This window comes from Phragmites australis, chromosome 5 (genome assembly GCF_958298935.1).
Source record: "Phragmites australis chromosome 5, lpPhrAust1.1, whole genome shotgun sequence".
In the NCBI taxonomy this organism is placed as follows: Eukaryota; Viridiplantae; Streptophyta; class Magnoliopsida; order Poales; family Poaceae; genus Phragmites; species Phragmites australis.
The window spans coordinates 6,975,887-7,002,460 of record NC_084925.1 but is presented as its reverse complement, the minus strand read 5'-3'; the positions used below and the strand labels follow the sequence as shown (position 1 = coordinate 7,002,460).

Here is a 26,574-nt window from a genome sequence, read left to right as displayed (position 1 = left end):
TCCTTTTAGAGCAAATGAAATGCTTGGTTTAAATTGGTTTCACCATCGTATATTTTGGAATGTGGGCTATGAATAGAGGTTTGGCTAGTTCAAGGATGTAAGCAAGCATTCCATTACAACTCATTTGAGCAATTGCCTTCCTTCTCTCACTTCTCTTGGCTTAGTGATTTCATTCTTAAGAGTGTGAGAGCATCTAGTGTATAACTTCGAAAAGTTTAAGCATTAAGGTACTAGTGATCCTTCAAGCAAGCGTCATCGACTTGTTACTCTTGGAGGTTGCCGCCTCCTAGATGGCTTGGAGGTTGTTACGTTGTTGAGTCCTTCAAGGAAGATTGTGAAGAGCTACGGTGGTGATTGTGAGGGGCTTTAGCATGCCTTGCCAGAGCGGTGAAGTGCTACGCTAGTGGAATTGAGGTATTGAGTAGTTCTTATTCTATTCCGGTTTAAGATCAAGTTGATTGGTGTGAGCTCTTTCTCTTGTGAGAATTGAATACTTGATAGAAAAGCGGTTAGAAGTTTGAACTCACCTCAACGTGGATTAGGGGTGATCGGCAAATCATCGATACTGCAGGATAAATTTTTTGTGTCTTACTTTGAGCAAATCTACTTTATGCAATTTATCTTTCTAGAATATAATTTGTTGCCTGTCACCTTAGGATTGCAAACCTTGACTTAGCTTTTAGTTGCTTTCATATTGCTTTAGTGATCTTTAGTTTAATTCTACAAGCTTTCTTGATCTCTTAGCATTTAGTTTTTAAAACCGCCTATTCACCACCCTCTAGTCGGTATCCTAGATTCTACACTCGCGTTCTATGTCTTGCTGCTATTATCGAATGAATCTAACCGGGGCTCGAATCTACTGTGAATTTTAATAGGTTGTTTCTGCTTCTATCCGACTAGACTTGATTCATATTACTTGTCTGGTTTCTGGCTTCAATCGCTCCTCTCCTCCCTGTAGAATCGGTCTTGGGAGGCGTAGTGTACTCGAAGTATGTGAGTGTAACCTTTTCGGATTGTATTGCTTCCGAATATGTGAAGGACTATTTTCTAATTTGGTGATGGTTTTCGTGTAGAATATGATGAACTGACTGTAATACTGACGCATACCTTATTTACCTCACGACAGCTATGAAACCTACCATATCGGGTTAAGAACATGAGTACGGTGGGTACCGTCTATATAATATACCGTATTTCTAGTAAATTTTTTAATTATCAAATCCTCTCATTTCTAATATCACATTAAGTTACACATGGCGTGCCATCCAAAAAAAAACCTAAACCTAAACTAATGAGGGAACAATCCATACACTACTACTTTAACAAATTGGGAGTGCGCATTTTGATACTCTCTCAGGACCCAAAATATAGTTGATTTAGCTATCTCAAATATATATCGTTCTACACTTTTGACATACTTTTTCATCCTTATTTCCTGTTTTACCCTTCTTGATTGCACTATCTCTGGTTGCCCTCCCAAATATGCACCATTAAATCTTGTGTCCAAGCCCCTACTTGTTTCAGTTTAGAATTATAATAAGTTAGTTTATTTGTTATGAGCTGAAACAAACAGTTAGCTTATTTATCTAGATTATTATAAGTTGAAGTTCAGATTATAACAATTTCATAAACTGTGAAAATGAGTTTATTTCATCTTGTTTTAGTCTTTTACTATACTACCTATCAAATTTGGAAGAAATTACCCACCAATACCACTCTCCCTTACACCTGAATCCCCGGTCCACTATTGAAGGTATTGCAGATTTTTGCCATCTAAAAACAACTATCCAAATTTCAATAATTCAGGTTGTGAAACAGCTCATAGTTTATTTTCCTCCAGCTTATCACAATTTAACTTATTATAATCTATTATTTATAAGTTGCTTATTACACTCTAAACTGAAACAAATAAAGCCTAAATCTGAAATGGGGAAAAATGCAAAAACACCCCAAAAGCCACTTAGCTTTTGACTTTCCCCCTAAAAGTTGTTTTGTTGCAAAAAATCCCCCAAAGATTTGGCTTTGTTAAAAAACAACTCCAAAAATTCAATTTTTTTAAAAAAAATCACAAAAAATTATAAACAAAACTAGAGACAATTTTAAGACCTTCTGTGAATTTTTTTCAAAAATAATATTCTTTGCATCATATTTTATGGAGAGGAAGTTTGTAAAAAAAGAAAACTGTAGCTCATTTATTAATTCGAGTTAAAATGTATAGTTAATTATTTACTAATACAAATATTATGAAACCAATTTTTTTAGTCTTCTTACATGATCCTCTATCTTCTAAAAATACATAAATCTTGAAATAGTTATTGTAACGTGCATGATTGAATAAATGTGTTGCAGATAGATTAATTCATAACTAATTCATAACACCCAAAAATTAGTGAAACCACTTTTATTAGTTTACTTAAATAATTATTTGTGTAGGAAAAATAATGGTAGACATGACAAAGTTAAAATAACATGAGTTAATAAATGAGTCGCACATTTTTCTTTTTTTTTCCAAACGTACTCTCCATGAAATATGATGCAAAGGATATTATTTTTGAAAAAGAAATTCACAAAAGGTTCTAGTATTGTCTCTAGTTTTTTTTAGATTTTTTTTGGTTTTTTTAATTTTTTAATTTTTGAGGGTTTTTTTTAACAAAGTCAAATTTTTAGAAGTTTTTTTAACAAAACAATTTCTGAGAAAAAAGTTAAAATCCAAATGATTTTTAGGAATTTTTGCATTTTTCCCATCTGAAATACTTGAAACCGATCCGCGCGCAAGCGGTTGTCATGTCAATTTTTTTAATCCTAAGGTCATTTCCAGCATGTACTTAAAAATTCATCCTCTATAACACTATTATAACATCTTCTAATACTATTACAATATCTTTTATTTTTTATATTTTCAGCAGTTACTTTATTTCCTACCTTCCATTATAACATTTTTTAATATTATTATAATATCTTTTATTTTTTATATTTTCAGCAGCTACTTTATTTACTACCTTTCATTACTCTCTTACTTTGTACAGATTCACATACATACACTATAAACAGTCATATTGAGGCACAGTAATACGGAAGCCTCAAATTCAGCGCTGCAGTGCAGTAAGGGAAGCCGAACGCTTTTGAGATCTCCGCTGGAGGTGGCCGGCCTAAGTCCGAAATCCATCTGCAGAATGGCACACGTCCCTTTCTGATGCGGCCACATCCCTTTCTGCAGACTTGCACCTAGGGGTGGAAATGGATGGCAGGAAATCCGAATTATTCGATTCCGTATCCGTTAAAATGCGAATATGGATATCCGTATCCGTATTCGTTTTTGAAATGGATACTAAAATGGATATATCCGAATTCGTTTTCGAGATTCGGATTCAAATGTGGATATCCGAATTCGAGATATATCCGATTCGTATCCGTATCCGCCAACCAGGGAACCAAATTTTGCTAAAGTTTTAGAAATTTCAGATATGAACGAAATTCCAACCCAATCAAATTGGAACAATTTGATCAAAAATTTAAATTTCCAACATGAATTTTGAACAAAATTTGTAAAATTCCAGCCCAATCAAAGTAGAACAAATTTCATTCGAATTTTATCAAATTTCAGTCAAAATTTTTCAAAAATTTAAATTTCCAACCTAAATTTCGAAGATCGAGTAGATATCCGAATGCAGATTCGTATTCGAACTATCCGATTCGTATTCGTATTCGAAGATATCCGGATCCGTATTCGTATTCGGATTAAAATATGGTAAATCGTACTATCCGAATTCGATTTCATGCGTATCCGATCCGTTTCCATCCCTACTTGCACCGGAGGTCTGCAGAATGGCACACGTCCCTTTCTGATGCAGCCACATCCCTTTCTGCAGACTTGCAGCGGAGGGCTGCAGAATGGCACACGTCCCTTTCTGATGCGGCCACATTCCTTTATGCAGACTTCCAGCGGAGGTCTGCAGAATGGCAGGCGTCTGGATTTGACTTCAAAAGCGATCGGCTTCCCAGCCATCTCGCTTTTCAGACCCTCCGCTGGAGGTGGCCTAGGAGTATATATATAGATAGCTTCGTGATGCGCCTGCTCTATCATCCCCCTTTCTCCCCCCCCCCCACCCCCTCCGTCGCCACGAGCGGATCTGCCTCTAGAAGCCGTGTTTGACCTGACCTCCGCCCCCCAACCGGTGGAAAACTCTGCTTCGCTCATCTGGTGATCAGACCTTCCTCTCTCTCTCTCTTTTTCTTTTGCTTGTTACTAATTTCTTAGGAGCAATTAGTGCAGAGTGCCAGAGTGTGATGTTGAAGCCTGCACAAAACTGATTATCATAGTAGTGTGAGGAATTCTTCATTCAACATTGCTCATCTGCGCTGATCTCTTAAGGTGGCATTTCGATAGGCTTTGGGTTTACTTGATCTCTGATAGGTCTGTATGATTACAAAGTTAGACTGGTGCCAAATGCTCTGCATATCTAGGAATATATAGTACTGTTCAACAACTCTTCTTAGAAGTAATTTGGATGAAGAGTGTGATGCTGAAGACTAAGGAAAACAGACCAGACTAATTGACCAAGTACCACCAAAGCTTGTTTTGTTTCTTTTACTCAGTCATTCTAAAATATATGCAGTTATGTTCATTTATAAAAACTGAACTATAAATAAGCAAAAATATTAAATTTGCTAACATATAACAGAGAAAGCAGTATTTGAAGTTGTCTAATGGACATCTTGTCCTTAATGCCAAGTAAAGAACGGATATGGAACTATTAAAGCCAACTATCCAGTTTTGTCATCGTATATTTACAATCAAGTTGTGTACTCCTTTTAGAGCAAATGAAATTCTTGGCTTAAACTGGTTTCAGAAAATATTTTATGGAGATCATGACAATCTTATTCTACACCATATTTCAAACATGTAAAATTTCAGGAAAGAAAATTAGTCATTTAGACCAGCATCTGGGATATAGCAGTGTAGTTCAAAGCCCAAACATGCCTTCAAATTGAGTAAACCTGAAGCTCTAAGGGAAGAAATGCTATGCACCAGCATTGCTAATCGATCCACCATTTCCACCGTTTGTGACCAGATTGCATAAGAGTTTTGTTATGATTCGAGATCATAACAGGGATAAATATCCGCAAAGAGGATAACTAGGCAGCATCAGCAGCTAAGGATGGTAGATTTAGACTATAGATGAAGAAGACTTAATTAATTCTCGTAGCTTAATTCCAAAGGGGTGCAGATTGCTCTTTATATATAGAGTCCAACCCTAAATAATTTCATCTAACTTAACCTATTCAGACTCTATCTCAATCTCTAATCCGATTTACAACTCCTTTATTCTTTCTAAAGCAAATATCTTTCCTAATCTAATTTTCCTAACTTATCTCTAACTGATCCTAACTTCCAACTCTACTTTATTTCTTTCTAACTATATCTAAGCCGAATATCTCTACCAACTTAATCTGCTGTCGTTGCTTCTTTCCTTTCTTGTGCGCCCTTTCCTTGTTGCCTGTAGGACGTGATCCCGCACATAACAGTTTTCTACGAATACATTTGCAAATCAGAGCAGCTCACATCATTCTGACCCAAACAAATATGTGTTTCAGATTTTGTACAAGAACCGCTCGTCGCTGACAATCTGAGCTGCCCACCACGACCGTTGTACGTATCTAGCTAGCTCACCATCATCACCATCACCTGAGACAAGCAGCTGGTATGAGTTCACAGCAGCTGATGCGCATGGATGAAGCCCTGCACCAACAGCCTGCGAACCGGCCAACATCGGAGGATCGCAATGACCATGGTTTCTCATTGCTCACGCTGATGGGATTTGCATTCCTGACCTTCAATTCGGGCATGGCGCTGTATAAGTCGAATGGAGACTTGGCAGCCATCACCTTCGTGGGCTTCTCCTACCTCCTCGTCGTGCTCTTCTACTTCCTACGCTGGTACGAGAGGACACCCCCGGAGTCACCCCGGCGGGAACTCTCTCGTCTTCCGTTCGCGCATCCTTTTTCTCACCACGGAGACTTGGAGGAAGCTCGCGCGTCGCCGGGGATGGTTACCCCTCCTCGCGACCGCCGCTTCTTTTGGCTCGCGACGGCCGCTTCGCGCATCGCCGTGGAACCCTCCCCAACGGCAACCATACTCACCGCGATGGCTTTCGCCATCCTAACCTTCAACTCAGGCATGGCCATCTACCGGTCCCAAGGCGACTCGTGGGCCGTCGCCTTCGGGGCCTTCACCTACCTGGACCTGATCCTGCTCATCTACTGCCTGCGGCTGTTTGGGCGAGTGGATGACCCCAGCTTCTGTCGCGTGAAGGCATCCGTGTGGGTGCTGACCGCGCTACTGGCCACGATGTTTGCTTGGAAGGTGGTCACCGTGATGCCGCTTGCACTGGCTGTTATGGTGGGGGGTATGGCCGGCGCTGCCGTGCTCGGTTGTTTCTACGCCTTCTTCGTCCACCGGGAGACAACCAGCAGTCATCCTGCTCGTGCGTAAGGAGGGCTGGGCGGCTGTGTACATGCAAAGCTTAGCTAGCAGCCCTAGCAGCGTTTTACCATACCATATGCACGGAGAGACTTGACATCGATTTTAATTTCCTATCAACCACCAGATACTGTATGATTCATATCTTGGTCCACTGTATCGTCTCGTGTCAAAATATTGCGCTTGTGTATTATCTGTGGTACAAACCCACCTTACAAATGTGTGCGCGAGCGTGTCATGATTATTGTTTAAACAGAACGAACAGCTCAAATCACAGAGGCATGCCGATACAAAATACCTTGCAGATCACATGGCAAGTGCTTAGCAGATCAGATCCAAAAGCATTGCAAATGGAAGGACATTGTCTACACAGCAGCAGCTAAAAACTATGTACATGATATAAATCCCTACAAATTCAGCCACACATCCCTACAAATCCAGCCGTTCTTTATCCTAATTCCTACCTCTGCATCGCAAACAATACTAATTAGAGAGAGAAAAAAGGGGAAATTTTGACCTCGATACTGGGCTAATGGCATGGTATTTACCTGTATGCTGGGTTGGACGGATTAGGGAGATCGCCGGGTTGGACAGCGGCTTGCACGAGCTCGGCCTCGGGTTGCTCGATCTGCGGCGGCGGCAAGCTCGGGGTCGATGGCAGCGAGGACGGCGGCGGCGGCGAGCTCACTTGGTGGATGGTCCACCTCCAGTCATCTGCTCCATCTGTCGACGGGACCTAGCTGCCCAGCGCCCACTCGCCTGCCCCGCCGCGCGTGCTGCGGCCCGGCCGAGCGTCGGGGATGAACTCGGGGTTGAAGAGGAGCACGGGGTCGATGTCGACCGTGCGAGAGGAGATGGGAGAGGACGAAGCATGACGACGACAAGACCTGGCTCTGGCTCTGGCTCGGGCTCTCCGGCTCGCCGATGGCCTTCTGCGTTTGCCCCAGCGTCGACGCCATCCCCGCGCTTAGCTGCTGGTCCTGCACTCCCGCGCCGGCCGCAGTGCCACCCCTGGATCGGAACCCGGAGATCTCGGGGAGGAGTAGGAGGAGGCGGCAGCGGCGAGGCCCAGATCCATCATCTTGCAGGCGAGGAAGGAGGTGGCGGCGGTGGATCCGCTTTGGTGACCGCGGGATCTGCCCGATCTCCTCCGCCCCGCCGCAGTGGAGACGGTGCACCAAAGACCGCGCCCGACGGAGGAGGAAGGGTCGAAGCCCCTAGACGGGCCTCGCACCCACCGCTGCTGCCATTATCGGGGACGAAGCTCGGCGGCGGCGTCGGAACTGGCGGAGAGCGAGGGGCGACCGAGAGATGGGGAAGGGAGAGCGAGGGGCGACCGAGAGATGGGAGGTGGGGAGGAGAAGGGCAACTTATATAACATGTTTGGTTCTACGCCCGCAATAGCCCCGCCAAAACATGGGTGCTGACCGGCAGCACAGCGGCCGTTTGGTCGAGCGCCAAAACACTGGTTTGCCGTGGCAACTGGCAAGGTACCCTCGCGTGTTCATTTTTGTGCCCACCCACCAGCGAGACGGCGGCGGCAAAATCATTCGCTAAGGGTCATTTGGTTCTATGGATGGGAGATGGTCATCCACGAAAACGTAATATTTGGTTTTTTTAGCATATAATATTTGGTTGCAAGCGCGAGTGGACAGGGTGGTTTGATTCATAGAATATTCGGTGAGCAAAATCTTAATTTTATTTATAGTATAAGAGTGGTTCAAAAATTCTAAACAGTTTAATAAATAAATTAGAGCTCACTAACAACTTATTTTAATTAATTTGATCTAAAAAGACCGAGCCAATATTTAATTAAAATTATTAAAAAATATACTGTTATGACCTGTAGCAATTTTTAATGCTACAAATAAATTCTCAAAAATCTGAAAAAAAATCACTAATATTCTTCTAATGTGATATACTAATTTATAAAATATTTTTAACCCTAGCTTATTTGGTGAAAAAGCGGGTCTATTTCTAATACTCCATTTATATGCATTTGTAGAATTTTATGTGATATTCTTTTTTACTTCAATTTGAATTTAAACAAACATGTATAAATTCATCATAATGCTGCAAAATAAATTTGTAAGTTCACTAAAAGAACATCATAAACAACTTAGTTCATTCAACCTATCCAACCAAACAGAAAACTAGCTCATATTATCCACTCTAATCCTACGAATCAAACAGAAAACTGACTCATCTCATCCATTCCAACCAAATAGAAAATTAAATTATCTTATTAAAAAACAGTAATAGACATATCCCATCCAACCTCGCCCTCCAACCAAACAGACGGACCCTAATTCAGGTGAGCCAGCGATTGGCGGGGCGCGGGTAGGCTCAATCCAAACAGCTAAGGGTTTGGCGCAGTTGAGTTGAAAAGTTAGACCAAAAGTGTGTACCGATTTTCTAAACAACCAACTGCAACAATGTAAAAATAACACACTTCTTTTAAATAACCGTTTACGAGTATCATAGATGTTTTTTTAAATAAAATTATCTATGATTAGTGAAGATATTGCAAACGCTTTTTTTTACAAAAACCGTTTGTAATAACATCACATACAGTTTTAAGAAAATAAAAGTGTTTGTGATTAGTGAAGATATTGCAAATATTTTTCTAAAAAGCCGTTTGTGATAACGTCACATACGGTTTTAAGAAAAAATTGTTTATGATAAACCAGACATCGTAGGCAGTTTTGAACTTCTCAATTATCACAGTTGGTTTTTGGGGAAAAAACTTCGGTAATATTTAATCGCAGACGGTTTTAGTAAAACTTATGTGATATCACGTCACTTGTGATTGATACTGTAATAGTGGAATGTAGACACCTTTATGTATATTAGTGCACAAACATTTTAAAATAGACTCTCTAAAAATATAAATATTTTATGATATGTGCATCCAAATTTGGGCTATCGATTTCTATGTGACTATATATGTAGATTGGACAAATAAAAATGTTATGCATAGACTTGGATTATGTCGAGGAATTGTACATAACTGCCAAATATTTGTATTGTAAATATAGGGATAGATGTGTGATTCTAGAAGAATATCACATAGAGGGACATAATATTTATACCGGTTCATGCCTTTGAGTAGATAATAGCCCTACATCATATCTTACCATGATTAATATGAGGATTAGAATTTTATGTGATATTCTTTTTTACTTCAATTTGAAATCAAATAAATTCAAATATGTATAAATTCATCCTAATGCCGCACAATTAATTTGTAAGTTTACTAAAAGATCATCATAAACAACTCAGTTCATCCAACCTATTCAATCAAATAGAAAACTAGCTCATATTATCCACTTTAATCCTACCAACCAAACAGAAAACTGACTCATCTCATGCATTCTAACCAAACAGAAAATTAGATCATCTCATTAAAAAAAACAGTAACTAGAACAACACGACATGAGGACCATTTGGCTTGTGCCACCCACTAAAGTGCACACAAGGGGTACTCATGATAACCTTTCCCAATTGAGCCCCAACCATTTGAATATGCACCTATAGGTGTGGAGGTCCACTAGGACTACTCCCGGTGCACCCTAGTTACGCCTAAAGATGTAGAGGTAACTAGAACTACTCCTCAAGCAGACATGATTTCTATGTGACTATATATGTAGATTGGACAAACAAAAATGCTATGCATAGACTTGGATTATGTCGAGGAATTGCACATAGCTGCCAAATATTTGTATTATAATTATAGGGATAGATGCGTGGTTCTAGAAGAATATCACATAGAGAGACATGATATTTATACAAGTTCATGCATTTGAGTGGATAATAGCCTGACATCATATCGTATCATGATTAACCTGAGGATTAGAATTCACAACAAGGGGTGTGTATAGATTTAGTCATAAGAAATTAAGCGGGTTTCTCCATGATCCTACTACTAAAGCTCTAGCCGGATGATGGTAATTTTCATTGTGGATCTTCGATGGTGTTGATGGTTTTACCCGACTAGGTTTGCTCTCGGGTTTCAAAACTCAGTAAATCTGAAGGCGCGACTTGTTATGAAGCTTAAGCTCAAATAGATTGGCGTGTCTTGGACGTACCCCCTCCCCTCCTTTTATAGTTGGGGTAAAGATGGCGTACCTCACCCGAACTCCTCCAAGTGCAATCCTTTCTAAATAACCATCTCTAGAATATCTAGGAGACTCCACCTGAATGGGGGATAGTTTCTCTATTCGATACGATTACCTTCCTTGTATTTTATCTCTATATCTTTCTCCGTGATGGTTACAAATCACACTGGATCGGGTAGATACGTAGGCTCATTGTATACCCCTTATAGATATATGGTATTTATATAATATATAATAATTATTATATATCATCGTCAGCTAGCCCTCCAACTCGGTTCAGAAGAGGATTGCTGGTACAAGAAGAATTTAATTTTTCCAAAGTTTATCTTAGTCAAGTAATCCCTAGATCACACCTTTCCTAATTGGGAACACTTCTGATCGCATAAGGAGAGTCCATCCAAAGGAAATGTTGACCGAACTAAGTCTTAAAGCAAATGATTTTTACTAGAAAATCTGAGTAAATCATTGGCTCCTCCATCCTTATCCTCAGGGACTCATTAACTGTATGGACTTATGAGTAGATTTGACATGATTAGACCCCTGCCAGACCATCTCGGAGAATGGGGCTAAATAATTTAAGTGTGTTTAGACTCCCACCATACCTTGCCGACAGTCAAAAGGTTGCGCCTATTGTTAATGCCAGACGGTGCCATTCTCGTCTATGAGGTGGATGTCTGCAGGACAATGTGCCTTTATAAATAGAGAGTCCTCGGGCGCTATCCCACAAACTCGCATTCGCATTGCTCTAGTACTTGAGCCAAAAAAAAAACCTCCCCCTTGCTTCGTCTTCCTCTGCCCTCCTAGCAATGGCTTCCTCATCCTCCTTGTCACTGAGGGAATTAAGGATCCTGCCACTGGCACCTCCACCGCTCTCGCCGATGGGGCCATTGCCTTCATCGCCGGCCTCTCCGCCTAACTCTCCACAACCATCTCCCGCCCTCTCAGCGGCATCCCCCGAGATCATCGCTATTTCCTCTAATGAGGAAATGGCAGGAGGCGAGGAGTTCGTCGAGGTTGAGTTTGAGTGGCCAGACAAACTCTCTGACCTTGGGAGCCAGGCTCTGCATAGGGAGGAGGTCGACTAGTCTCTCCTCGAGGAGGAGGCAAAGAAGGAAGAGTGGGAAGTCGGGAAATTCTTCAGCTTCTCATTCTCCACTTCCTCTTCTTCTTCCAACTACAACAATGACGATGGGGTGACGAACAACTTCATCTCCATTAGCGTTGATGCTACACTGGGAGGAAGGAACCAGAGGCGTAGGATCTTTTACTAGGTTTCTTTTCCTTTTTTAGTCATTATGAGTCGCTAATGCCTTAGGGTTGAGGATTTTGCGGTGCGAGTTAGCACCTTTTGATGTAAATCTTTTATCTATCTTAATGAAGGACGTTTATCAAATCTCTTTTGTATCCTTGTTGATTATCTCTTTTTGTGTTAAGACTTTCAACTTTTCCGAGTACTAGCCCTTGTCCAAATCTCATCCTTCCTCATCAAGAACTACATTAAATCGAATAGGATGTTTGACCCGGTCAACAACTCTTTAGATAGAGAAACACCTTAGTAAAAAAATCATGTGAACAGGAAAAACTCTGGTCGCAATAGCACTTGAGTACTGACTAGCCGTCACTTTTCCCTCCTCGATCAACATTGCATTTAATGTGTGTCACCACTCGAGGGTACCTGAGATGTCAGGCCGCCGGTCAAAAAGAAAGAGAAAACATGGTGACTTAGTGATAAAAAATGTTATCGTTGCTGCGGACATGATAATCACGGCATCATGGGGGGAGCTGTTGTCACCCCACTCACCTTTATAACTTGAAGAGGTAAGTTACCATTATTCCTCATGCCATAAATCCTCTGCCATTAGAGAACTCTTCTCCTTCCTCAGACCTCTATTCTCACAGCATTCTGCCATGGCTTCCTCCTCGTACAGATGGCAAACCTCGGAGATGAACGAATCTTGACTCAACAGGCTGGAGGGGTGTGGGGAACCGCCCAGAAAATATTTCAATTGGTCACTAAGTCGATCATTTGTGGAATCACGACTCTCATAACTAACCGGAATATCACCCCGGTAGTCCAGACATGTGTTTTCTTCCAGGATCAGAACGCACGCCTTTACAACAAACACATCATCACCGGATATAATAAAGAGTGGGTAATTAAAAAATAAGTTACAAGTCTTTAGGTAATTCAAGCTTTACAACAAAATACATGATTTGAACATATGTAGAGTAATTACATAGCGGAAAGTACACAACTACAAAAGATGGGTAGTGCCGGTTGCCCTAAGGTGCCACCCCAAAATATCCACATACGAGTAGTAGGCACTACTCCTACCTGTCGCCAACATCGGCGGGCATAAAGTAGCCAAATACAATTTGGAAAGCAAAATAAGCAAGTGAGTATGAAGGTACTCGCAAGACTTAATCCATAGTGAGCACTTATAAATAACTCGACCCCAAGGAGAAGGCATTTTTGGGTAAAGTAGCAAGGACTTGGCCAGAAAGGGTTAAATGGTATTTACCATGCGAAAGCGATTTGGACTCAAGTGTAAGCACCTACGCCTAACTTAACATCCTTGTACCACGAGATCATCAACATAACATAGTTGTACTTGAACCGTAGCAACTCATCGTCAGCATCACCATCCACTAACCATCATACCACAATAACATCGTAATATCGAATCTCTATGATTGATGCGGATGGACAATAGCTTGCTCATGACCGATAGCGCGGCAATTCGAATTGATCTTACACCCTGCAGGGGTACCTCTTTAACAACACGACACGAGGACCATTCGGCTTGTGCCACCCACTAAAGTGCACACAAGTGGTACTCGTGACAACCTTTCTCAATTGAGCCCCGACCGTTTGAATATGCACCTATAGGTGCGGAGGTCCACTAGGGCTATTCCCGGAGTACCCTAGTTACTCTTAAAGGTGTGAAGGTAACTAGAACTACTCTCCAAGCAAACTAGATACCTCTACAATCCTATTATTCCCACACCACCTTTACGACATTACCTCTACAAGCCTATTATGCCCATGACACCATAGACCCACAAGCCAAAATGTCACAACTGCAAAAGGTATTCAACTTATTTACCATTATATCGACATATAGTTAGTACGAAAAGTGCTTAAGCCAACGGCAACAATGGACGGTGCTTAATTGACTCAAGTGGTCCTAAAGCATTCGAGACTCTCTTCTTGGGCTATCCCTATCGCCCACTCGAATTTCGTCTCATCCTCACTGACTCGCACATCCCATCATTATCTTTGTGCAATAGAAGTAAGCCCTAAGCTCGCGAACGATGGTCGAAGCACCGCTCGACTTCTACCGATGACCTAAGCCTTGCTAAGCATAAAGTGTTCGTTTTAGGTTAGACCATTCAAAGCTATACCCAGGGTTACAAAAGGATCAAGAGATAACAATACCAATAAAAAGCAATGCAACAAATAGGATCTACTCCCAAAACCGACGTACAACTTATTGACAATGCAACATACATAAAGCATAATTTATCACATGACACAATATAGGATCCACAATAATGGGACAAAAATGCTTAGATGCTTGCCTTGTGGTTCAGCTTGATCACAAACAGCAAAAGAAGCAACCTTCGGATCGCCCTCGATTACACCCGCGTTAACCTCTGGTCCTTTTTCACTAAAGAGAACACATGCAATGATGAGTATGAGAGAGATGCGATGATATGTGCTACATGATGTATAAAGGTAAATAATGCATCACAAGATCAAGCTAAGAGCATAAGACATACAAAGAAACAAAGAAGACTTGCGAACTAAACTACGTTGGAAGTTGACAGCAGTCTGGATAGTCCGAGTCAGACCGAAGTATCCGGGTTCGGACCAGGTGAAGCCGGACCCTCCGAGTCAACCTCCGATTTGGGTTCTCGGTTAACTCCTAACTCAAAATAGTCCAGACTATCCGGTCTAGGCCGGATACTCCGGGTTAGTCAGACTGTCCGGGTTATACTCCGACAGAGGCTCTCGATTAAATTTTAAACTAAATTACTCAGAGTCTCCGGGTGGGCCCAGTTACTCCGAATGCTGGCAGACCAGATTCTTGCAGCGATTCTCGTGGTCAATTCAATCGTGCATGTTAAATACATTCCACCTAAACATGTATAAGGACTAGTACAAGGGTTCTAAACCTAATTTAGTCACTCTAAAAGCACAAACACTAGCTTTTGCTCATCCAAAATTTTCTTCTAGCTCTCTGGCCTCAAGAACGTATGGTTGCTTCCCACTTCTTCGATTTGCAGCTCCCAACTCGGAAACCAACCCAACAAAACATGCAACCACCTTGGGAAACCTTGAGAACTCACCCAACACCTTGTGGAGGTTGGTGGCCGTTGGCTTGAAGGGGAAATCGGAGGGAATAAGGCTTGAAGAAAAGATGAGCAGCTGCTGAAATTTTAGAAAAACAAGTGTGACGAAATTGCTTTGCAAATCCTTCAAATCTTCGTGAATGTGAGTGATTCTTGGATGGATGGGAAGCTAAGAAAGAGGGGGAAATAGTAGTATAACATGCATACCACGAATCTTGTCCTTGAGGGAAGATTTTAGGAGGAGAAGAGGGAGTTTGAGGGAGAGGGAAAGCTACCCTCTTTGCTTGGCCGGTTGGGAGAGAGCAAGAGAGTGTGCACCTGAGGGAGAGAGTGAGCTGAGGGAGAGGGAGAGAGAGGGTGAGGCTGCTGCCTTGTGCAGCCAAGGGAGAGAGGGTGAGGTGTGGGGGCCAGCCAGGTGGGCCCACTGGAAGAGAAACAAGAAAAGTTCAGCTGCATTCTAATGTCTATCCCTCCCCTCTTCAAATTAACCCAAAAGGTGATCTAGAGCTCTAAAAATTCTACGGATTTTTGTGTCACAAAAATACAAAACGAGATGAACCCAATTTTAAATTGGATTCGCCCAAAAACTTAGGCGAGACTTAAATAAACAAAAATTCTAACGTTGGTTAATTTCAAAATACATAGCAAATATCAAACCACCGTTTGAATTTAACAAGCAAATCCAAAATACTTAACAATTAAACATGATGATTATGATGCTAAATTATGCTTAATGACATGATTAGGAATTGGGATGTGACAAGGGGGAGGCCATCTTCCTCCTCGGAGTCTAATTCCATTGAGGGCAGCAAATGGGGAGAGCTTCCCTACCCCAAACGCCGAAGAGACCATGTTTGTTGAGGAGTTCGTGTAGTGCGGGTTTCAACTTCTAGCCTCAGAATTCCTCCTGGAGGTCCTTGCCTTCTACGGCATAAATCTTGTCCACCTCAACCCCAATTCCACCACTGTGTTGTGCAAGTTCGTGCACCTCTGCGAGGCGTTATTATCTATTTCTGCCATCATTCTATTATTACTCCCATTATTCTGCTATTTCTACCATCTAAAAGTTTTTCATGCCATGGCACGAGCTATGCTAGATTCGCTCTTAGGAGTGGTGTATCTGGTGACTACCTCGCCACCTCGACCAAGACCTCGTGGTCAGGATGGCACATAAACACTGGTTCTACTGTGAGGGTGCCACTCGGGGACCCCTTGAGTACAAGGGTACTTGAGTGAAAAAGAATCCCTGCTGGCACTCACAAGTCTAGGCATTGTCTCAAGTCCAGGAGTTCCTCGAGTCAATCAAGGAACTCAAAGGGCAAAGGTTGACTGTATAGGATGTGGCGATCGACTTCATCCAGCTCTGGATCAGCCCTCTAAATGCAAGGGACCATCCGACTTAGGAATACCCGGGGTCTTTTGACCCGACTAGATACACACCATACGATAAGACATTGTCATGACATCTCTTATTGTTTTTTATTGATTGCTATAACCATGGAAGGAAAATCATCTTTGTAGATACAATCCTACCGGAGGAGGCTGTCTTTCTGAGGGCTAAAACCTTAGACAAGATCGTGGCAACTTACCTTGCGGAGGTGAGGAAGCTAGAGAAGAAATTCATTAGATTTGAGGTCATGTACATCCCAAGAAATGATGATTGCCTCGCTAATAGTCTTACCCAACTAGCCTCCTCACGATCTCCAGGACAACCCAATATCTTTATAGAAAGACTCTCGAAGCTGTCCGTGACATTGAAAGATGACACGACCGAATGGGTGGTGGTCCAAGAGACCTATAACTAACTCGAGAGCTTGCCAGGAATCAACGCTCCACAAGGAGTCACAGAGGAACTCGTAGCTCCACTAGAATACAAAGATTTGTGGATGAATTCAATCCGTAAGTTTCTTTAGGATCAAGAGGTACCCGAAGACGAGGCACTATCCGAGCAGATTTCTCATTGATCCAGGATATATACCCTAGTCAACGGCATCCTCTATCGCAGAGGTGTTCACGGAATGCTCATGAAGTGCATCTCTCGGAAGCAGGATAGTGAACTACTCAAAGAAATCCATGGAGAGGTGTGCATTGCTCATGCTTTCTTCCAAACCCTCATTGGAAAGGTCTTCAGACAAGGTTTCTACTAGCCTACGACTCTCCATTATGTGAGCGAGATGGTTAAAAAATGTGCAAAGGGTGAGTTTCATAGCAAACGCGTTCACCAACCCACCCAGGCTTTGCAGACAATTGCCTTGTCGTGACCTTTCGCGACATGGGGGTTGGATATTCTAAGGCCTTTCTCGATAGTGCTTGGGGATTCAAGTTTCTTTTCACTGCCATCAATAGTTTCACCAGGTGGATCAAAGTTGAGCCAGCTAGAAGGATCACCTCGAAAGCTGCCAAACGATTCATCATGAAGAACATCATGACAAGGTTCGGCGTCCCAAGTAGGATCATCACCAACAACGACACCTAGTTCATGAGAGTGTTGTTTATAGAGTATTGCGAGGAGCTAGGTACAAAGGTCTGCTTTGCATTGGTTGCTCATCCATTGAGCGGCAGACAAGTGGAGTGGCTTAACAGCCTCGTGCTACAAGGGATCAAGACCCGCGTCTTCAACCGTTTATCCGTCTACTCCAAAGCATGGGTGTCTGAGTTGCCAAACGTACTCTGGGCACTCCGGACAACAGCCAACAGTGTGATAGGTGAAACACCTTTCTACCTAGTTTACGGGGCCGAAGCCACGCTCCCTTGTGAACTAAAGATAAAATATCACCACGTCGAACCCCCTTATACTCTGTCTCAAAGATCAATACAAGAACATGGGATGTAGGGTTATTATCCTCCGGTAGGCCTAAACTTGTATAAAATCTCCGTCTTTGGTGCTTGATTCAACAAGAGACAGTATCCCCTACTTTCATCACGTATTTGTAAGATCGACAGTTTAGTAATCGTCGACAAGTCTTGACCTCATCACCCAGCTTAAGAGCTGCCTTGGGTTTTGAGGGCTTCAACTCATCTCCCACGAAATTGACCTCGTGGGAGCGTATTTGCTCTACCAACTCGAGGATCTTCTTATCACACTTCAATGACATATGTTTCTCACCTCGAACGGTGATGACCCTTTAGGGCCTGGAATCTTCATCAACCAATACGTGTAATGGACCCAGCCATGAATTTAGCTAGGGCTAGCCGACCAAGAATGATGTTGTACTTATCAAAGCTATCCATGTCAAACATGATCTTTTATGTTCGGAAATTTTCTGTGTTTTTGAAGGTGACAGGTAGCAAAACTTGCCTGATTGGTTTGGACGAAGAACCGAGTATAATGCCATAGGAGGCATACTTTACCAGCTTGATCTTGGACCTAGTTATCTACATAGCAACTAGAGCATCGAGGAACAAGATATTTAGAGAACTCCCATCGTCAACAAATACTCAGTTTACCTTGCAACTGTTGATAATAGGTTCAACCACTATTGGGTAGCGGTCTAAACGGTTGACAGCATCAGGGCAATCGGACTGATAGAAAGAGATCAAGACCTCAACCCATTTCAGGGCTTTCAACAACCCAGGCATAACAGCATAGATCTCTCGCTCGCATTCTTCATCTGCCTCTTGGACTCATAGCTGGTTGGCCCTCCAAAGATCTGGTTCACCACATGAGTGTCATCTTGAAATGAAGTCATTGTCGTCACCCTCCGGTGGTTGGAGCCATAATGCTTTCCTATAGACTACCCCTTCTAGTGTTGTTCCCACTTCTTGAGCATCACTCGAAAACTATCCAAGTCATGAGTTTCTGAGTTGTGATAGGGCACCACCTCTTCTTTGACCTATCTCCCGACGAAGGTTTCTTGCCCTTACAAGGGAACTTTCAACATCTTGTGACGCAACCATGACATTATGGGCGTCAATCTTCTTCTTCTTCTTGGCCTTGTCCACCTTCTTACTGAACTTGCATTTCTCAGTCGACTTGGTCTCCTTGCCAGGCTGAGGTACTTTGTCACCCATGTCCATCGACTGATTCAAGATGATAGCCTCTTTTGCGAACGCACATCAGTCGGCCAACTCAAAGAGTTCTCTGACATCTCGAGAAGGTCATATGGCCATGTCTTTGATAAACCTTCGATCTCGTATGCCTTGTCGGAAGGCATGAATGATTGAGGAATTAGTAATCTCTAGGATCGTGTTTCTCACGTTACTGAATCATTTGATGAATTCCCAGAGAGATTCTTTGGGTCCTTGTCGAAGGCGATGGAGATCATCCTCTTTTTTGGGGCACATGTATGTCCCCTAGAAATTCACGTAGAAAATCTCGCACAGATGTGCCCAGGAGGTGACCGACTCTAGAGATAGATTGGTCAGCTATGTCCAGGCTAACCCTTCAAGGTTGTGGGGAGTTAGTTGGCTATAACTTGTTCATCTCCCCTAGCGTCTTGGATTGTTGTCATATAGATATGAAGAAACTTCATTGGGTTAGTGTTTCCATTATACTTCTCAATATTGTCAGGTCAAAATCTACTCACCCAGTGTACTGATTTGAGCTGGGGGTGAAAACCCAAGACCTAGTAACCACAAGAGTTCTCATATTGCTGTTGTCGTCTCCCCGCCCTTCAAAATCAAGCCAATCCTGGATCTTGGAAACCTAGCAGGGTCTTCTGAAGGGTTCTGTATGATCCCTCGTCTTGCTGCATTGACTTTCGTCTTCACGGCGCGAGCCTTCTCTCGGATTCTCAATGGGGGTCCTAGAAGGGAGATCCCATCGAGCATGAGAGGGAGTCTTCTCAGGAGCGTGCCTCTGCTCATGTCCTCTATTGGTGGGCTGGTTATGGATAACTTGAAGTGTGTTACTCCTTTGAACATGTTGGGCGGATGCTTTCGCGTATTGCTGGGCTCCGACGATGCATCTCGTCATCTCTAACATCCAATGTGCGCCAGCTGGACTCTCTAACCCCTCCTTTGGGATATTGAAGAGGAGGATTCTAGCACATTCTAGTTGTCATGACATAATGGAGGCGAGTGAGCGTTATTGGATTACCCTCCTTATATTTTATCTCTATATATTTCTCTACGGTGGTTACAAATCACACCGTATCGAGTAAGATACGCAGACTCACGTATACCATTTATAGATATACAATATTTATAAAATATATAATAATTATATATCCTCGTTATCACACTTTAATACATGCCCTGGCTATTGTTGTCTATAGAATTAATGATATCTCAAATAAATAATTATATGCTCTAAAATCACTTTTAAATTAGTAATATCAATTTGAAAACAATGATAGTAAAATATATTATAAGTATTTAAAAACGAAGATAGTAAAATACATATCTGATATTTTTGAACGGGACAAATACATGTGTAATCCGAGGGGCGAGGGTAGTCGCAGGAGTTTTCATAGACAAAACCAGTTTGTACACATGACCGAGATAGGTTTGTCCGAATAAAAATATTGTCGTTTGACTAAAGGTAACCCACTCCTTATGAAAAAAAAAGGGTCTTTTTGACCCAGCCTTCGTTGAAGGCTTTGCATGAGTCGGCCTTCGAGCTCGGCTGGCCAGCTCCTCTCTTAGCTTTTACTAACTGCATTACAGGCAGTTTCCAAATCTAATCTTTAGGCTATTCTCAATATCTTATGTCTTAGCTGATGTCTAAGAGCAAAGAGAGTAAGATATTAATGTTAAAAAATAATTTTTCAACGTGTGTGTGTGTGTATATATATATATATATATATATATATATATATATATATATATATATATATATATATATTAGTTTCTTAAGATCTCTTAAGACAATTAATTGTCTTATAATTATTTAAGATTGTTCAAATATCTTTTATAAGAAACAAACTACTGCTTTTCTTTTTAAATTGCTTGCCACATCAGATTTTTATTTAAGTAGATATTTAATTAATACTTAAGGCGTAAGTCAATCTAGACGTTGGGAGAGACCTTTCGACGTGACTAGAGGGAATATTTGATTTTGGTGAGGCGGGCGAACTAGAAATAACTGATGGCGACAATAAATAGACGAATACTGTACTTAGTGTATTGCGTTGAGACTGTCGAGGAACTGTTGCTACCGATCGTAGTTCAACGGTTCTCCGAGAGAACAATTGCAAAAGGAGACACAAGCGTAGGGGAAAAGCTGTCTGATTTTTATTGATCTGTTTTTTTATGTGTTACAATGAGGGGTCTCCTCCTGTATATAAAGAACCAAAAATCCCTAAGAGTTGGACTTCAATCCTACTAGGATTTGAGACAGACCCACTTCCATACGTAATCTGTCAGGTTTCCTAATACTCCCCCTTTGGCATTTCTCGCGGAATGCATATGTCTCATCAAAAACTCCCCAAAAACCCAGTGGGAAAAATTAGAAGAAAGAGTACATAGCTCACGACATGGTCACACGAATTGCCTCATTAAAAACCTTTTTCATGAGAAACTTCAGGAAAACTCATGTAAGGGAAAAAGAGTACCATTCACTCAAATGCTTCAAGTAATCTTCATGATTAACCTTGGGTACTTAATCTTCTTGACTAAGATTTAATTCTTCTTATCGGTGTTATGTGAAATATCTCCCCCTGAACTGTGCAACTCTCTAAGCCTCATCATCCCAATGCCACGAACACATCTTTCAAAACTAAATGCAGGGAGAGACTTAGTGAACAAATCTGCAAGATTCTCACACGACTTGGTATGCATTACCTTTATTTCGTTCATCTTATACAATTCATGAGCATAAAAGAACTTGAGATTGATATGCTTCGTTAAGTTACTTTTCACATATCCCGTTTGCACTTGTGCGACACATGCAGCATTATCTTCATAAATAATGGTAGGGGTATTAGTAGTGTTCAAGCCATATGACTGCTGGACGTGATTGATCACTCTTCTAAACCATGCGCATTTTCGTGTAGCTTCATATAGAGCTATTATTTCCGAGTGGTTCGTCGAAGTCGATACAAGACTCTGCTTTGACGATTTCCAAGAAATTGTAGTTCCACCACATAGGAAAACATAGCCAGTCTGTGATTTCGCTGTATGCGAGTCTGACAGGTACCCAGCATCCGCGTATCCAACAAGACTTAGATCCTGATTCTTTATGTAGAACAGGCCTAGATCTTTGCTATTTTGCAAGTAGCGCAGAATATCCTTCAAGCCCTTCCAGTGTCTTTTAGTGGGCTCTGCACTGTACCGTGCAAGTAGGTTTACCGCAAATGCTATATCTGGTCTAGTGCAATTAGCCAGATACATCAGTGCACCTATTGCACTTAAGTATGGGAATTCCGGTCCTAATACTTCCTCCCCCTCTTCTCTAGGTCTATATGGATCTTGATCTGCTTGTAATGACCTTCCGACCATGGGGGTTTTAGCAGGAAATGATTTTTCAAAACCAAACCGCTCTAACACTTTCTGAGTGTAGTTTCACTGATGTACAAAGATTCCATCTGCCACATGCTCTAGCTGCAGGCCCAAGCAGAATTTGGTTTTACCCAAATCTTTCATTTCGAATTCTGACTTCAGGTATGAACTTGCTTCTTGAATATCTTCTTCTGTACCGATGATATTCAGATCATCCACATATACTATGCAAAATCCATTCTGGGACCTTCTTATGAACACACAGGGACAATCTGTGCTATTTGTGTAGCCTCGCTTTTCAAGAAATTCACTCAAACGATTGTACCACATTCTACCTGACTGTTTCAACCCATACAACGACTTCTTCAATTGTACGCTATAAAGGTGTCTATTTCCTCTATCCTGATTCGGCAATGGTATTCCTTCAGGTACCTTCATATAAATGTCCGAATCTAGGCTCCCATAAAGATATGCGGTCACAACATCCATCAACTTCATTTTCAACTCTAGGTTGACTGCCATCAAGATTAAATATCTAAAGGTAATTCCGCCCATCACCGGGGAATAGGTTTCCTCATAATCAACGCATGGTCGTTGAGTGAAACCTTGTGCCACTAGTCATGCTTTGTACCTCACAATTTCATTCCTTTCATTCCTCTTACGAACAAAAACCCACTTGTATCCCACTGGTTTGATGTGGGGAGGTGTGCGGCATATTGGCCCAAAGACCTCTCTTTTGTTCAGGGACAACAGTTCAGTTGTTATTGCCTTCTGCTAGTCTTTCCAATCTGACCTCATTCTACATTCAGCGAGCGATGCAGGCGCAAGGTCATGATTTATGATTGTGGTAATTTTATTTGCGAAGTATGTGTCGACTATCGTGGTTGCTCTATTCCAAGATTCCCCTGAATTCATATAGTTTATTGCTATTTCATCATGGGCTGCACTTTCAGGTGCTTCTTCATCTTGCTCTTCATGATTTGGGGCAAGGGCCTTTAGTTTACCAGCGTTGATTTCAGCGCGCGCATTTTCACTGGTTTCTTCCTGCGTGGGAAGATTCAAATCTAGTATGCCTACTTTCTGAGGTTCCATACCATCGCCAGGTCTCAACTGGCTCCCCTTCTTTTTCTTTTGGGGCACTTTTGTGATCGGCTGTGGTAAGCTCTCATTTCCCACTTTCGTCGGATGTCTCTGGCTATTTGGGACTTAAGTAACCGGATTTCTTGTCCTTTTATTATTTTTCAGAGCTCCTAGGACAAGATGAGGGGTACCTTCTTTTGGTAGTTCCACCCTCTCGGTGCATTGCGTGCAGGCACATGCGACTTAGTCACGCTCTTCAAATCACAAAAATAATCAGCCAGATTGTTTGCTAATTTCTGTAAGTCGATGATTTTCTGTACTTCATCATTTGCTTCACTAGTGCGAGGATCATGTGCCGCAATTCCTTCAGCCTGCCATATAATTTCCCGGTATTTCTCATCTAAGGGTTTATTTCCTCCCCCTAATGATGAAAAATTATTTTCATCAAAAATGCAGTCAACGAAGCGGGCCGTATGCAGATTTCCAGTTGCTGGTTCTAAACATCGGATTATGGATGCAGTCTCATAACCGGCATAGATTCCAACTTTCCGCAAAGGCCCCATAGAAGTTCGCTGTGGTGGCGGTATCGGCACATAAACCATACATCCAAATTTGCGTAAATGGGAAATCTTCGGGATCACCCCTTGCACTAGTTGCATATGTGAATGGGTGTTGTAAGAGGAGGGTCTGTAATTAATGAGGGCAGCTGCATGCAAGACTGCATGTCCCCAACATGTAGCAGGCAAATTACAGTGCTACAACAACGGTCTAGTAATGAACTTTATTCTCTTGATCAGTGCTTCGGCTAGTCCATTCTGGGTGTGGACATGTGGTACAGAATGTTCAACTTTAATCCCCATGCCAGTGCAATAATCATCGAACGCTTTCGAAGTAAATTCTCCAGCATTGTCCATTCTAATGGACTTCACTCGATGATCCGGAAAATTACTCCTGATTTGTATGATCTGTGAGGTCAACTTTGCAAAGGCGTGGTTACGGGTAGATAATAAACATACATGCGACCACTTCGAGGACGCGTCTATTAACACCATAAAGTACCAAAACGGGCCAGAAAGCGGCTGAATAGGACCACAGATATCCCCTTGGATTCTGTCCAGTAATGCAGGGATTTCATCCTGTACCTTCAAGACAGATGGTCTCAATATTAATTTCCCGGTAGCACATGCAAGGCATACAAAATCTTCATGATTCGGGAAATTCTTCACATTTATGCCATGACCTTATGAGTTAGTAATTATGTTCATCATCATTCTAAGACCAGGGTGACCTAATCTATCATGCCATAGAGAGAATAATTCCGCACTATGGAATACAGTCTTTAAGGTAGTGAACACTTTAGGTAACCTAATACGAGTGTAGTACAAGCCACTGCTTATGGAGGGAAGTTTTTCTAATATTCTTTCTTCACTATCACGCTTAGTGATGTATAGGTACTCCTTATCATTTTCTTCACCAGTTTCTACATGGAAACCGTTAGCGCGAATGTCTTTAAAACTTAAGAGATTCCTTGTAGATTCAGGGTACAACAATGCTTCTTCAATGTGCAAAGTAGTTCCCATAGGTAGTGTGATTGTGGCTCTTCCAGATCTAACTATGCATTTATCACTACCAATGACAGTCATCACTTTTTCAGAGCTATTTCTGATAGAATGGAAATACTTCTTTCTCTTAAGATTGTATTTGTGGTTCCACTATCCACAATACACACTTCCTCCATGCGGGCGCCACACATATTCTATAAATAAAACATTCAATCATTCACATGCAAGAAAGAAGCACAAAGACTAAATACTTTATATATATACTATCGAAAAATTATTTGCAGCTAAGTTCCGCTCTTCTAGAGCTTACATTTATTCAATCCTCCTAAATTCAGCAACTAACTAAATAAATGGTTAATTACTCTAATTCTAGATAGAGTCTGCGAAACATCTGGCCACTTCATCTTCAATGGCTTTGTTTTCCGCTTCATTCATTTCGGCATCTACTATGGCAGTGGAAGAGGGCAAAGTGGAGGCCTCTGCATTATCCATTGGGAGGTCTTCCACTACCAGTTCTGAAGTGTTATCAACTTCCATGAGATATGCTTTCTCTTCAGAGACTGGTGCTTTGTCCACTTCCACCCCCACTGCTATGGTGAGGTGTGCTTCTGGTTGATCCTTCTTCTTCTTCTGGTATGCTTCCACAACATGGTTAGGTGCTTTGCAAATGCGGGACCAATGGCCCCAAACACCGCACTTAAAGCATGTCTGATTTTACTCACCATAAGGCTTGACTTCTTTCTTTGTCTTGCCGTTATTATCACTAGGCTTGACTTTGCTTGTCACCACTTTCTTTCCTCCCTTCTCCCGCTTCTTATTGCGGATCTTGCGCGCTTTGAAAGAGAGTTGATTGACTTCTAGTCCACTACTCCTTTCTTGCGGCTGGGATAAGAAGTTCTTGTTTATGACTTCGTCATGAAATTCATTGAGTTGCAACACATCAATCAATTCTGAATACTTCTTGTAATTTGATTGACGGTGATTGCATGCGGATTCTGCCGCATTCGGGTGGAAAGTGGAGAGAGTCTTCTCAATTTTCTCCTCTTCTGTGATCTCTTTCCCACAGAGATACAATAATGTGCATATACGGTGTAGCGTGGAGTTGTACTCTCTGACATACTTAAAGTCACAGAAACGGAGCCGGACCCATTCTTACTCTGCTAGAGGCTTGATGGTGTACTTAAGGTGCTCAAAATGCTCCTTCAGTGCATCCTATAGTGCTTTAGCGTTGGTCACTACCATGTACTCATCCTTCAGAGTGGGAGAGAGACGATGACGGAGGAAATGAAGTGCTTGATCATTCTCATCCTCCGTGGGAACTATTGCACTGCTTGTTCCCAGACCAATTGCAGCGCGGAGCCTCTTTGCTCTAAGTACGATCTGGACATCCGATGCCCAAGTGAGATAGTTGCGGCCATCAGCACTCAGCTCAGCGAACTCCTTATTTGTGATGCCAGCCATCTACATTTTTTTTAATAACGCAAACATTACTACTAGTAAAGTTGCATCATGTTGCTAAATTAAATTGCTGCAATTTTTGATATTTTCTATGCTATTATGTGAATTTTACTGAATTTAAATGCATAACAGGCAATTT

General features: G+C 41.8%; 1 protein-coding gene across 1 annotated transcript; it reads left to right on the top strand.

Annotated features, from left to right (window-relative positions):
* The first annotated feature begins 4,112 nt into the window (after positions 1 to 4,112).
* LOC133918627 (uncharacterized) lies at positions 4,113 to 7,179 on the top strand. The gene is made up of 2 exons (XM_062362592.1): positions 4,113 to 4,201; positions 5,596 to 7,179. The coding sequence occupies exon 2, from the start codon at positions 5,705 to 5,707 to the stop codon at positions 6,491 to 6,493; it is 789 nt and encodes a 262-aa protein (XP_062218576.1). The 5' UTR covers positions 4,113 to 4,201; positions 5,596 to 5,704; the 3' UTR covers positions 6,494 to 7,179.
* The last annotated feature ends 19,395 nt before the right edge of the window (positions 7,180 to 26,574 follow it).

Excerpts from the sequence above, each read along its gene's own strand:
- LOC133918627 (XM_062362592.1), top strand. The coding sequence starts at position 5,705 with ATGAGTTCACAGCAGCTGATGCGCATGGATGAAGCCCTGCACCAACAG.